This window comes from Amblyomma maculatum, chromosome 5 (genome assembly GCF_055883805.1).
Source record: "Amblyomma maculatum isolate TAMU_Amacu chromosome 5, ASM5588380v1, whole genome shotgun sequence".
Taxonomy (NCBI): domain Eukaryota; kingdom Metazoa; phylum Arthropoda; class Arachnida; order Ixodida; family Ixodidae; genus Amblyomma; species Amblyomma maculatum.
Window position 1 is genome coordinate 1,592,188 of NC_139348.1, and position 13,516 is coordinate 1,605,703.

A 13,516-nucleotide genomic window follows, 5' to 3' on the forward strand; every position below is an offset into this window, starting at 1 on the left:
CCGTCGAAAAAGAATGCATGACGCGACGACTGCGTAGAACACACGGCGAGCTGCCGGCGCGGCCGGCTCCACTCCCGGGTGTACTTAGCGAATTCGCCACTGGAGTAAATATATTCCTCCTAGGGGGATTTTTCTGAGCTTGACTATACTCAGTTCATTGGTTTATTGACTTTATACTCCTGTAACACCCTCTTACGCTCAACTTTTATATCCACTAACCCATTCCCCTAGTGCAGGGTTGCAAACCGCTTTCTTCCGGTTAACCTCCCTGCCTTTCCTCCTACTCCTCCTTGCACTGATCCAGATCGCACTTCAATTTATTGATCGATTAGCTCTTGCCCTCCATCTGCTAGCCTTCCTGATTAGCTCAGCTGCTAAATCGACTGTCCTGGACTGGCGGTGGACCCCGGTTCGAACTACGGACAAGGATGAACTTTCTTAACTGCGAACTTCCCGAGTAAGCTATATGTAGCTTTCCTTTGTAGCCGTATACTGCGTTTGGGTGGATGTCATTGAGTAATCACTCTCTTATTACAAATTCTACTCCACATTGGGGGATTCCCTTAAACTTTAGACCATGTAAGTACAGTTCATTCGACATCGCAGTGAAAAGTGGAAGGTTAACCGTTAGAATCTTTGTTTATTGCTCGGCGGTGCTTGTAGACGAAATGGCATATACAGCAGCTGAGTCAAGCCGTTGGGAATTTCCTATAGTCACCATCCTTCGTGAATAAGTACGCGGACTGAACTGGAAATTTGAAGCCAAATAACTAAAATCACGAACCTGACGAGAACTCTTGAGTGTGAAATATACGTGCAGCAGGACAAGTCAAAGCTCCAGCTAAAAAACGTGCATTCTAACTGCAGCGACTCATCCCGGCCTCGGCGGCTGCGTTTCGATGGAGGCGAAACGAAGTGGCGTCCGTGTTCTGTGCGATGTCAACGCACTTTACAGATCCCCAGGTGGTCGAAATTACTCCGTAGCCCCCCACTACGGCCCCTCTTTCTCTCTATCCACTTTCACTCCCACCTTCATCCCTTCCCTTACGGCGCGGTTCAGGTGTCCACAGAGCAAGTGTGACAGATACTGCGCCTTTCCCTTCCTATGAGCCAACCAACCAACCAACTGCAGCGACTCCATAGCGCGTTAGTCGACATGAATTGACAATAGTACCCTTCAGATAGTGTCCTCATATTCGCATAAGTTAGGTGGAAAAACTTTAGTGCACTACTCCCCATTTCTGAAATAAAAAAAAAAATCCCGGAAGTTTAATTTTGAACGCTTTTTGTACTGTCCTGATACATGAGAGCCATCGACAACCTCCCACTCGGGGCGTGCTGTACCTGCCAAATGTACAGGGTGCCGTTCTTGTTCTTATATAGTTACTTTAATGTAATAAATAAGAAGGAGAACAGCGGTCACTACTTTTCTCACATAGAAGTATTACATAATTGCAGCTTCCCGGGGCCTATATTGCAACTGTTCCGCCTTTTCCAGGCTGTGAAACATTACTTAAAGTTTCATCATGTTGCTTTCTGGTCTCATTACTCTGATTTTAATATTTAAATCCTGAAACAGGTGCGGATTAGTTAATTGTTTACAAAAATGTTGTTAATATCAGCAAAAATCTTTGGTAACTAATCTGTTCTCGGCAAAATTTTTGCCTCCACCTCACCTCAATGCAACCACCAGCACATTTGTAAACGCAGCGTGAATAGTGGCGGAGAGATTTTATCACGCTGCTCAGTGCCCTTCGTGTGCAGATGATTTAAGTCTGGCGAGTATTTAGTGCAAGTGCTTTTAATTTTTCCACGTCACAGGGGCCTTTAACGTCCTTGTCCACGTGATAGCTTTATTTATTTATTTATTTATTTATTTATTTATTTATTTATTTATTTATTTATTTATTTATTTATTTATTTATTTATTTATTTATTTATTTATTTATTTGAATATACAGCCCTATTGCGCTATTTCAGGAGTAGATTTGGAGGGCATAGTGTCGGGAACAAAGAACAGAACACTGCGGAATAATAAAGGCAGCATAAAAAAATACAAACCATTAACAAAAAAATAAACAATACATGCAGAAAAAGAGCTGTTATATTTGAATAGTCGTTAAAAATGTGTTTAATGGAAGAGGACGAGTAGCACCAGGCAACGAATTCCAGAATTATATAATTGTAGGAAAAAAGCTACATTTAAGCGTGTCAGAAGGGGCGAAATAGGGCGCGATATTGAGGTGATGGTGTTTTCCGGTATTAGATAGCTTAGCAAGAATTAGGTATTTATCTGAAGAAATCCAGAACGAGGAGTTAATAATACAATGCAGAAATTTCGGTGATTCCGTGCGTCGGCGATCTGAGAGCGGTTGAAAACCCAGCGAGGAAAGTGTTGCAGAAGGCAAAAAATTCCTATCAAACTTGCGGGATATGAAGCGAATCGCTTTCTTTTGAATTGCATCTACTTGATTTATGTCACATTGTTTGTAGCGATTCCAGACAGGAGAAGCATATTCTAGTAGCCGTCGGATAAGTGATTTAAACATGAGTAGTTTAGTATCTCTTGGGGCTGAGATTAATGTGCGGTGAAGGTAGCCAAACTTTTTCAGTGCCTTTGATGTTATTAAATATATTTGTTTGGACCAAGACATACTGGCAGTGGATACGAGACCAAGGTATTTATATTCGTTAACGCTCTCAATGGGAATATTGTTAACTTTGTAGGTAAAAGCGGAAGGCGACGCCCTGTTAGTAAAAGTCATAACGACGATTTTACGAATATTCATTGTCATTTGCCAAGTATTGCACCAAGAGCTAAAGTCAGAAATTTATTTTTGAAGCCGTAAGTGGTCATCAAAACAGGAAATTCTATGATATAATACGCAGTCATCAGCATACAAACGTAAATTGGAAATTATGTTACGAGACAAATCATTTATAAAGATCAAGAAAAGTAACGGACACAACCCGGAACCTTGTGGTACTCTTGAGGGCACCTCTACCACCCTGAAGTTAGTTCTGTTAAATGACTCGAATTGAGCCCGACCGGAAAGAAAATTAGATAACCAGCTGAGAAGGCGGGAATTATTAAGGATTGTGTCTAGTTTGTACACCAATTTGGAGTGAATCACTGTATCGAATGCCTTTGAAAAATCAATGATTGCCCACGTCGAGGTTAGTACAAACGTCATGCGTGAATTCACTTAGCTGTGTCAAGGTGCGGAATCCGCTTCTGAAAATATGCCCAATATTATTTAGCAATTGATGCGACTCAAGGTATTTCATAATATGTTTGTAAATAATGTGTTCTAAAATTTTACTGGAATGAGATGTTAAAGAAATGGGCCTATAATCAGTTGTATTGTGTTTATCACCGGCCTTGAATAACGGAACAAAATGAGCCATTTTTCAGGATGAGTGAACTGTTGACGCTTCGAGGGACTTGCGGAATATGACAATAAGGTAACGACAGGTCCGTAATGAGGTCATAATGAGTACCGGATCAGAAATAAGTTCGGGATTCCATCCGGCCCAGGAGACTTTTAATGTCGAGTTTCAATAATAATTTAAATACGCCTTCCTCGGAAACATTAATGTCATTGATGGACACGTCGCTAGTAGCGATGGTAACTGGCTGGATGATATTATCGCCACGAGAAAAATAAAACTGAGTGAAAATACTCATTAAATGCATTTGATATGAGAAATGAATAGTTAGTATAATCATTGTTAATCACCATTGAAGTAGCTGTCATATCACTTGGTAAAACTGACGACTAGAAATTACGTGGTTAGTTTTCAGCAGGCCTTGCAGCTTCACACGAAAGAATAAATCCTTAGCGGAGTTGATTTTGAGTCGAAGCTCCTCTTTGGCTTTATTGAAACGTACTATTCTGTCCTGACTAATTCAGCGCCAGCTAAGCCTTAGCCTGTGTACACGCCGTGTTTGATGTAAGATATCACGCGTCTTCTAGGGAAGGTTATATTTTTTATTCTTGTCTTGAGAGGAACGAAATCTTGAATACATTTTTAACCAAGGATTCAAAATAACTCACCAATGCGTTCAGATCACAAGTGGAACTCAGTGCAACAAATTCTTCAAATTCATCAGCCAGAGTGTCTGTTATTGAAATGTCATCAGCGCGATTTAAATCCGGAAATTTAGAGAAAACTTTATTATGTTTAGTAACCGATCAATTCAAGGAGACATGAACGGCCCGATGGTCTGAGATTCCCTCAATGACGTCACAACTGTTGCCCTTTGCAGTAATGTTAGAACTAACGAACACCAAGTCAAGCAGAGTGTCGTGTAGGCTCATTGGTGATCTGGATCAGGTTGAATAGTAGGGAAAAAGTAATAAGTTCTCTATTTATGACGGTTTCTTTCACAAATGTTAAATTAGCCCAATTTATGCCTGGAGCATTAAAATCACCCATACAAAAGAGGTTGCAAGCATTTTGTTGCTTCTCATTAATATAGCAACTGAGGGAATGAATGTCGTTGACAGAGGAATTTGGTGGACGGTAGAAGATTTAATTTACACCATAGTGATTCTATATCACCTGGTGGTGACATTCTTGAAAACTTGAGGTCTGACCTAAAAAGCAGTGCTACGTCACCACCTTTAGAGTGGCATCTATCAGCTCGAACAGCAACGTAACCAGGAGGAGTGAATTCTGAGTTCAGTATTTGATCGTTTAGCCAAATTTCTGTGATACCAATAAGATGAGGCAGGCGTGCGGAAATTAAAGAGAAAAAACCTCCGAACATGTTAATTATACTTTTGGCATTGAGGTGTAAAAAAATTAAAGAGCACTGCAGAATCTGCATTAGAATAATGCGAAAGCACAGATGCTGCTGTTGCTTCTGCTTGCTTCTAGATGCCTAATTCACTTCTTGTTTACCCATTTAATCTTTCGTACTTTCAAATTGCGCACCAATCCTTCCCTGTGTCCTTTTTCGGCTCTACTTCCGGTTGCGTAACGTCACATACTTGGCGTCACCCTAGAGCGCTAACCGCATGAGGCGACGATTCGCGGCGACATGCTACGCGACGCCGTCGCGCGACGGGCTGAGGGCCGCCAAAGCATTGCCGCTCGTCGCCGTCGCTCAGTTTCTGGGTTTTTTGAAAATTTCGCGTGTCGCCCTGAAGCAGCTCGCGAGGCAGCCAATCGCAGAAGGCTCAATTTCCATTCTGGCTTTTTTTTTTTTTTTTTTGCGTGTGAAGTTTGTTTTCCTAGTCCGGTTTTGGGCGAAGAAACTGGTGCCTGCACGCGCTCACTTCGTCTGATCCGTGTATATGAGTGCATCGAGACAATTCACTAATAGCTGGGTAGGGTAGTAAAAGAAAAAAAAAAGGCTAGTGTAGCTAGATATTGTGATTTTTTGAAAGGAGCATGAGAAAGTTACTGCTTGCAATGCAAGTCGGCATTGCCGTGTAGTAGCGCGTCGCTGCGCTGTGACCCTTTAATGCGTTACAAGAAATTTCATCAATGTTTTATCATATCTTCATGCTGTTCACTGTTAGCAATGGGATATAGCGTGATTGCACTGCCCTTTACCGAATGACGAGGCGGCAGTAACAGCAACGCTGAAAACGAGCTCTCTGTCACTTAGCCCCTTCCCTCCGTGCGGTATGCACCAGCGACAGCGACAGGCGTTGGCGGCGGCGTCGCGCGACGGATCGCTAGGGGCTGTCGCCTCATGCGGTTATCGCTTAATTAACTGACTTAGTTAACTATTTTAGCCTTTGGTACTTTCAAATTGCGCGCCAATCCACTCCTATGCCTTTTTTTGGCTCGACTTCAGGTTGCGTGACGTCACATCCTTGACGTCACCCTAACTGACTGATTTAACTATTTTAGTATTTGATACATTCAAATATGGTGCCAAGCCATTGGCTAATATGAGACCATATTCGCCTTTACTTTTACATTTTTTGCCTCTAATTGATTACGCAATCAACTTATTGACCTAATTGTCTTTTCGGACACACCATTACGTCAGCCTCTATCGATTGACACCACTCATTAACCTCTACCACTTCTCAATTAATCACAACTGCGGCGGACACGATTTTACGGACGCGGTCTGCGGACAGAAACCTGTGAACATAGCGAAGTAATGCTTTCGCATTAATAGAATGGTTACGATTGGAATTACGAAGCAGTCATTCGGAAGAAGAGGAACGTAGTCACTCGGCAGATTTAGCTTTAGCTGCAGGGGCCTATCAAAGGGTGGTGACTGAAATGTGCTTTTAACATGAAATTCGGGTCTCTGATAAGAGTATTAGATGCGCCATTCTAAATGTATCGCACTTTGTCTATAAAAGCATGATCATATCGTAGCTTGACTGAACCCTCGCTCCGAAAAGATGCAGAGGCATCACAACTTTTTATTTTTTTTTTCCAGATTGAAAGAACGTGGGCTGAAAAATATAATATGGTGGCCCTTTAAGCTTCGAGACGTTTGTCATCACCATAGATTTCTCCCGAAAATCCATCAACCTAAGAATGACTGGACGTGGATTATTATCTCTGCGCTTTCTGTCGATCCGGTGGCAAAGCTCAATGTGTGGGGGCGTAATTTGCAGTATATCAGAAAATATCTATGCCCCCATATCCAGCAAAGTATTCTCATTTTCTTCCGGTATTTTATCCAAGCCATATATAATAATATTGTTGCTACGGGATCGGTTGTCAAGGTCGTCCATCTTTGCACCAGCTGAGTGACAGTTCTATGTAGGGTTACAATGTCGGACTGGAGGGAACCAGAAACATTGTTATTAACCTTCTGGCCGGATGTAGGCTATTCAAGTGCTGCCACACGGGTTTCAGCGCATCAAAACGAGAGTTCACGCAAGTTTAGAATGACCTAATTTGGGCAAAGTCCTCAGCCATCTCTTTTTGCCGTTCAAGAAGTTGAGTAAGCATGGTGACAAGGTCAGTATTTTCGGCTGAACCCGAAGCAGCAGCCGAGTGTTGAGTGGCCGCAGTAGAGCGGGTAGGGCTTGCAGAAGGACTGTTATCATACTCACTACTTTTCGACGAATTGCCAGGCTTTTTTGAGGGATCTGGTCTGACTGGGACAAGGATTCAACTCCTCATCTCCACTCAACAAAAGGTGACTGATACAGTACAAAGTATTCAAGCATAGATCAGCTGTGTCTCATGGGCAGAGGAACATATCTGCACAATATAGAGAAAACGCTTTGACATCGTGTCGCCGCCGTCGTTGGCCTACCCACTGAAGAACGAAGAATCGAGCGCCTCTTTTAAATCTGTGAATGATGACGTCGAAGAGCTGCAGATATTGATGGTGCGCGCAGTGTTCCACGAGACGCGCAGGTAGGCCGTTGATTCCCCGAGCAAGCCAAAGCTATCGCGCACAGGGACGATATGGCAGTCAGGCGATACACAGGTGAGAGTCTTCTGGCAGAACGATGACATAGCAGGGAAGCTTTCGACGATGCTTGACGGCGCATCCAAGGATGTGCACAATGTAGCGACAAGGCTTTAACATCACGTTGCCGCCGCCATTGCCCTGCCCGCTTACGTAGACGTTCATCTTCGGGGGCAAACCACGTGTTTACAAGAAAAACATTGCTACTGTAAGAACAGATGAACATACTTAAATTAAATATTTTCGAAAAAAAAAAGCAGAGCATCACTAGCAAAAAGCAATCGGCCTGCCTCCTTACAACTAGTTGAGTTCACAGGTAGCCGAACCAAACTGAAATAAATACCTTAAACTTAGGCACTACAATGACTGCTTCCACAATATGGTAACTTAAGTATTCAACATTTGACGATTCACTATGCATGCTTTTGTGTTGCCCTCCTTCCCCTTCACACCAGCCTCTCTTTTTTTGCTTTCGTTTTTCTTCGCTGTGCTGAAAAACTACATGTCGTCAGTTTCAACTGAGAAAGTTGTGCAACAAAAACGTCAGGACATGAGCAGACAAGCATTATTGTCTGTATCGGCACCGTTATGCATGCTTCGTACTGACTTGTCGTTTTCGTAGCACTCTTTTCTCAGTTGAACTATACGCTACTTCTTTCGCATTCCCATTCTTGTCGCCTGTCTTTGCAGACGAGGACTCCCTGCCATCCCTGAGATGCCCCAAGAAGCCGAGAAAAGCACGGACAGCATTTACCGAACAGCAGCTCAAGGTAAGTTCCACATTTTGTTTGCAAAATGGAGTGTCTTCATAACTTCAGAAATGCGGGATTCTGGTAGAGGTTTTATTTTGTGTACGTTTTTCTCGTGACGTTATTATTTGCGATTGCCAATTGTTTTACCAGGTGAAGACAGAAGACAGTTGCGAGAAAGTATGGTGTTGATTATGTTCAGAGCTCTTTTGTTAAGCAAACCTGTCATGAAATCGCTATATAACCTTTACTCGATCTTTCTGAAATGGGGTAGCGTTATAGAAAGCTACAGCAGTTTTTGGTGAATCAAGGACATTGTTACGCTTCTTGCACATGAACCGCATTCAAGTGCACTTAACCGCAATTAATGCAAGCTGATCTCTTTTTATCACCGTCGAAACCCTCATTTATCGACACGTATATAATTTTTGGTCGCTCTGTCGAATTTTTTCCATCATATACTCGTATATATCTATAGACATCACTATAAGCAGTGGTCTGTCATGACGTGAGTATGCAACAAATTCCAATCTCATCTGCGAATAAAAAGCTAGGCTTGCTTAAACGTCATCTTTGCCACACTCCTTAAGATGTAAACTTACTTCCCTGAAGTCACAATCTGGTCGAAAGTTGGGCATGCATCCGTCATATTGAACCCAAAGCAAGCATACCTTACTGAATATTTAGAACTCGTACAAAGCACAGCCGCCTGTTTCATTTATCGATCATAGTCATACTACATCAGCGTCTCATATCTAAAGTTTCATTCCCCAATTATCACGCCTTTCCCTCAATCGCTTCAATTTTATTATTACCATCTTAAACAGGAACCATACATTTGCACATCTTCATCACACGCTTCTCACCGCATCGGTCATCCGTAGAAATGCGTTTCAAGCCAACGTGTTCGTACCACTACTTTTTCCAAGCCATTTTTCCTTCAAACAGCAAGTCATTGAACCGACCTCCTCAAGAAATTTCCACCACAACCTGTTCATTTGCCTTCCTAAACAAAGCGACATCGCATTTGTCATTATGAAAATATGTTACTTAGGTTACTTATGTTAACACCACCTCTTGCAACACCTCCAAAACGGGTTCCTTAATGAGATCAAGATGAAATGAAATTGAAATGAAATAACTGTTCGTGGTTGGCTCGCTGCTGTGACCTCGATAATCAGTATTGTTCAGCGAGCTACCAAAAGTGCCCACCATTCACGAATTCTTCCAGTGCGCGAACATATTGGGGGATTTCCCCTCGTATTCATTGACCCATTGTAGCTGTAGCATCTACAGCGCTGCCCCATTGTAATGACCGGCACAGTTAAGTGCACCGCAATCGACTGAAGTTTGGACAGGTGAGTGCTGCGTGCACAAGCGAGGCGATTTAGATGTCAACATTGTGGCCGCGATCACTAAGGATGTACCGAAGAAATTCCAAAGTGTGTTAGGTCCATCGTGAGGAATCTTTCAGTGAGCATCACATGGATGTCGAAAACTGAGATGTCACTTCTGTATAAAATGGCGAGGCTTCGCTTCACACTGCGCTCCTGCAAGTCTGCCGACAGTTGTATCAGACCAGAATAGCATGCTCTAGCTCAGTGTCCAGCTGCCTGAGTATCGATCAGCATGTCGCCAAATCAAGGTGCTGGTCAAGCAGTTTATTGGCGCCCTATATATTGCCACTAACTGCCCAGGCGCCCATTGTTAATGATGATGCTAAGATTTAAGCCCACTTGAACCGATACTTGCTACTCACGTTTTAACTGTCGTCGCTCTGATAACTATGGGGCATAATCTGGTTCGATTTTGTCTGTAGACTCCCTTAACTAATTTCCACGAACATGGAGCCTCCCTTTAAGTTGCACTAACATTGCAAAGTGCGTGGCGGCCTTGTGTTTGACCTACATCGAAACGTGGCCGCCGCAGCCGGGATCAAATCAGCGCACGCGGAATCAGCGTTCGAGTGTCCTAATCACTCAGGTACGGAGGAGGACCTACGACTGGATGGGAAAATCGCCCTAATCAGTCCTACTGTATACCAAAGGCAATCTTTCACTTCCTTTACGTCTGACGCGTGTACAAGGAGAACACAATTTGACAGAGCAGGGGGCGACTGCCCTCTCCTCCCGAGCAGTCTCTCTTGAACAAAAAGCAGTGAAACTTGGCGCGCAACCATGCCGAACTCACGTTTTTGTGTCAGTTAAAGGACAATCACCTGCATCTGACATCTGCACACGCGGTAAGTACAAGGCGGTCATATCAAAAATACATGAGCGATCAATGCGGTTAATGTGGAAGGAGATGATTTAACAAGTGATCTTCAGTTTCATGAACGCATGCAGTCACTGCCGGGTGCATATTTCCACAGTCACATGAATGAGCGCGAACGGATTTCATGCGGATTTGTGTCGCCTTCGAACGCGGCTGCACAAGCTAGCGCCACAGCGTCAGATGTTGGCAGTTTAAACGCGGGGAGGAGGCATGCTTGTCATGTTTTCCCATTTTCTAAATAATCTTTTGGGATAATAATCAGTGTTTTCAAACGGGCTAGCACGTGCAAATGACGGCGTGGTCTTGCGTGAAGTCTACACACGGAAGTGGATGACGACAATGATTTACAAAGCACAGCGCGGGAGTCTGGCTGTTCAGCATGCGGAGAGACTGCTTGGAAAAAAAGACGTTGGCCTTGTGGGGTATTGCTATGGAGCTTGAAAATGTGGCTTCCGAGAATGGAAGTGTTGCTTCAAATGACTGATTTGTAATGGATCACGCAGCCCAAATCGCGTGGTTTTAACCCATGTTGTGTATTTTTCGCGTAATATTTTCTGTATGTGTGTGTATGTGGAGTAATGTTCTTTATGTGTAAAATCTGATAATAAGTTAAGCAATAAAGAAAAATAAACGTTGGCCTTGTGGGCTAAACCAGCGGCAAACGAAGCTGCTCGGTGCAAGCCGCCGCGGGTTCGAATCCCAGTGAAGGCTTTAAATATGGCAGCTGTTCCGCCCCACGCGCCTTTTGTTTTGTTTTTTTGGCATGTGTTGAATGCCCGGGTTTTTGTTCACATAACTATTCTAATGCTAACGCATTCTTAGGTATCACACCTCGTAGTCCAGAATTCCCGCATGCCTTATCCACCTGAAATGAGGAGGAACTTAATATTATCCTCATCATCAGCCAGACTGCACCCACTGCATGGCAAAGACCTCTCCTCTATCCATCCAATTAGCCCGTTCCTGTGCCAGCTGCATACATTGGATCCCCGCGGACTTGCAAATCTCATCCGCTTACGTCATCGGTTTTTTTGACGTCACATTACATGCCCTTCCCGTGTCTTCTTTCATTTCTTGATTTCGACTAGAATGCCAGTTACTCGCATGTTGTTCCCTGATCCACTCTGAGCGCCTGTTAACATTGCACCTATCATTTTCCTTCCCATGTACAGTGGTGAGCAGCCTTGTCTAGAGCGCGCCGACGGTGCACCGCGGTGAAAATCAGCGCCATCTAACGTTAGGCTCTGGGTTTGAGTTAGGCGTCCCATGCGCATGCGCGGCCAAACTAAAGCAGAGCCCGCTGGGTTGTTCTTGGCGTCCTTTCCACTCAGTGCTTGCGGTTCATGCCGCCAGGTATGCGCTTAACGACATATAACAGCGGCTGGAAAACCAACGCGTTTCGCGCAAATCGCGAAGCGGTTAGGTAGGTGCAATGTGTTACTGGGTGATCGCTCGGTTCAAAAGATATTGCATGTGATAGCGAACAATAGCGTGTTTCAAAGAATCACTTCATCAGGCAGGTGCGGGAATTGGGGCTGGTTGATTGTTTGGTGTCTGTTTCGTCCTGTCCGTATAAGGTTACGACCACGCACCATGCGTTGCAGGCGTATTGTCTGATGGCCAGTTTATGGCCGGGTTATCAGCTATAAGGGACACAGCCTTTAGCATCCATACAGATCTAGGAACTTGACTTACTCGACGATAAAGCACGGGGGTGGTGAGTGGTGCGTATGCAGGAACGCGCGTTAATCCACTATCACTCGTGCTTGCTTGCCTGGCCGTCTCGTTACACTCGCGAAACGCCGCGGCATCATAACGCTTTGGCGACTGTCACAGCCTCTCAATTGCAGGCAGTGCGGCCCTGGTGGCACGAAAGGTACTCGCTAGGCGGTGGCTGGACAAGGAAGTGATGAGCAGGCATCCTTCAGAACTGCCACGCATGCACACAAGACGCATAGCTGAAACCCAGATCCTAACGTTAGATGGCGCTGACGTGTTCCGCAGAGTAACCGCAGAGCACCGTCGGAGTGACAAGGCTGCTCACGACTGTACTTTGTGTTTCCTGGATTTCAGTTGAACTGTTATCTTTAGCCTCTGCGTTTGTGCCCGGGTCATATCTACAAAGCACAGCAAGTAAGAAAAGTTTTTCCCACTGGCATACGTTATCGCGTTCCCGGTTGCAGCAGGAACCTATAAAATGAGCAAGGAACCTAGCTGAGCAGACAACGAATTTTGCAGTCTCGCTGTACAGCTGGGCCTCATTTTCCCTCGGCGTTTTCATCAGTACAAAGCGGAGCAAGTAGTCGACTATTCACGCCAAGTACGATGTGCATATTTTACGCGTACGCGCCATTAAAAGCAGCACAGCGACCCGAACGATGCTCGGCGCAATGCCCAGTAACAGCCAGTTTCACTGCGGGAGGGCGAAGCGCGTATGGCTCCCACTCCCATCGGCCATACACACTGACGGCCCGAGTCCGAACGCCGCAAGAGCGAATGCTAATTCGGCCTTCACTCGCGTTTCTCAAAACGGCTCCCGTGCATGGCGGAAGGGCATGGAGAATACGTCGGAAGCGCCCCGTCCTTATTACGCTCACCTTTCGCTTTTGACCTCTCCCTACTTTTACGTTCCTTTTTTTTTCTTTTTTTCCATTCTAGTCGAACGCCGAAGGAAAACTTCGTTTCAATCAGCCGTGATAATGGGTTGGAGTGTTTATTTTTTCCTGCTCTTTCTCCCACCGAAATGCAGCGTGACCGCTCTTAAAGTGGGTGACAGTCCGGCGGCACGAGGTTGTATGCTCGCCAAGTCGTAATAATACACATTTTGGTTATGGAAATGAAGAGCGCGGGATGCGCGTGCAGGCTGCACCTATTGTGATTTATGGAGGGGAAGCGCGCAGAGTCATGCAGCGCGTGCCTCGGAGGGGCGCCACGTACCATTCCGGCCTAAAGTGACTTTATTCCGGCCGGTCCGTAGCGGACGCCATTGTCGGCCGTGCTCCTTGACTCTTTTTTTTTTTTTTTCTTTTGCGGAGCTCCCACCGGAGAGGCACATGTGAGGCTCATTAATAGGGCGTTAGGGCACGCC

The 13,516-nt window shown here is 44.7% G+C and overlaps 1 protein-coding gene across 1 annotated transcript in view; it reads left to right on the plus strand.

Annotated features, from left to right (window-relative positions):
- The window catches only part of LOC146187603 (uncharacterized), a 205,609-nt gene that overhangs the window by 138,702 nt on the left and 53,391 nt on the right, over nt 1–13,516 (plus strand). The window contains exon 2 of the mRNA XM_084603451.1: nt 8,096–8,175. Within this exon, the coding sequence (XP_084459577.1) occupies nt 8,096–8,175 (80 nt within the window). The remainder of the gene's footprint in view (nt 1–8,095; nt 8,176–13,516) is intronic.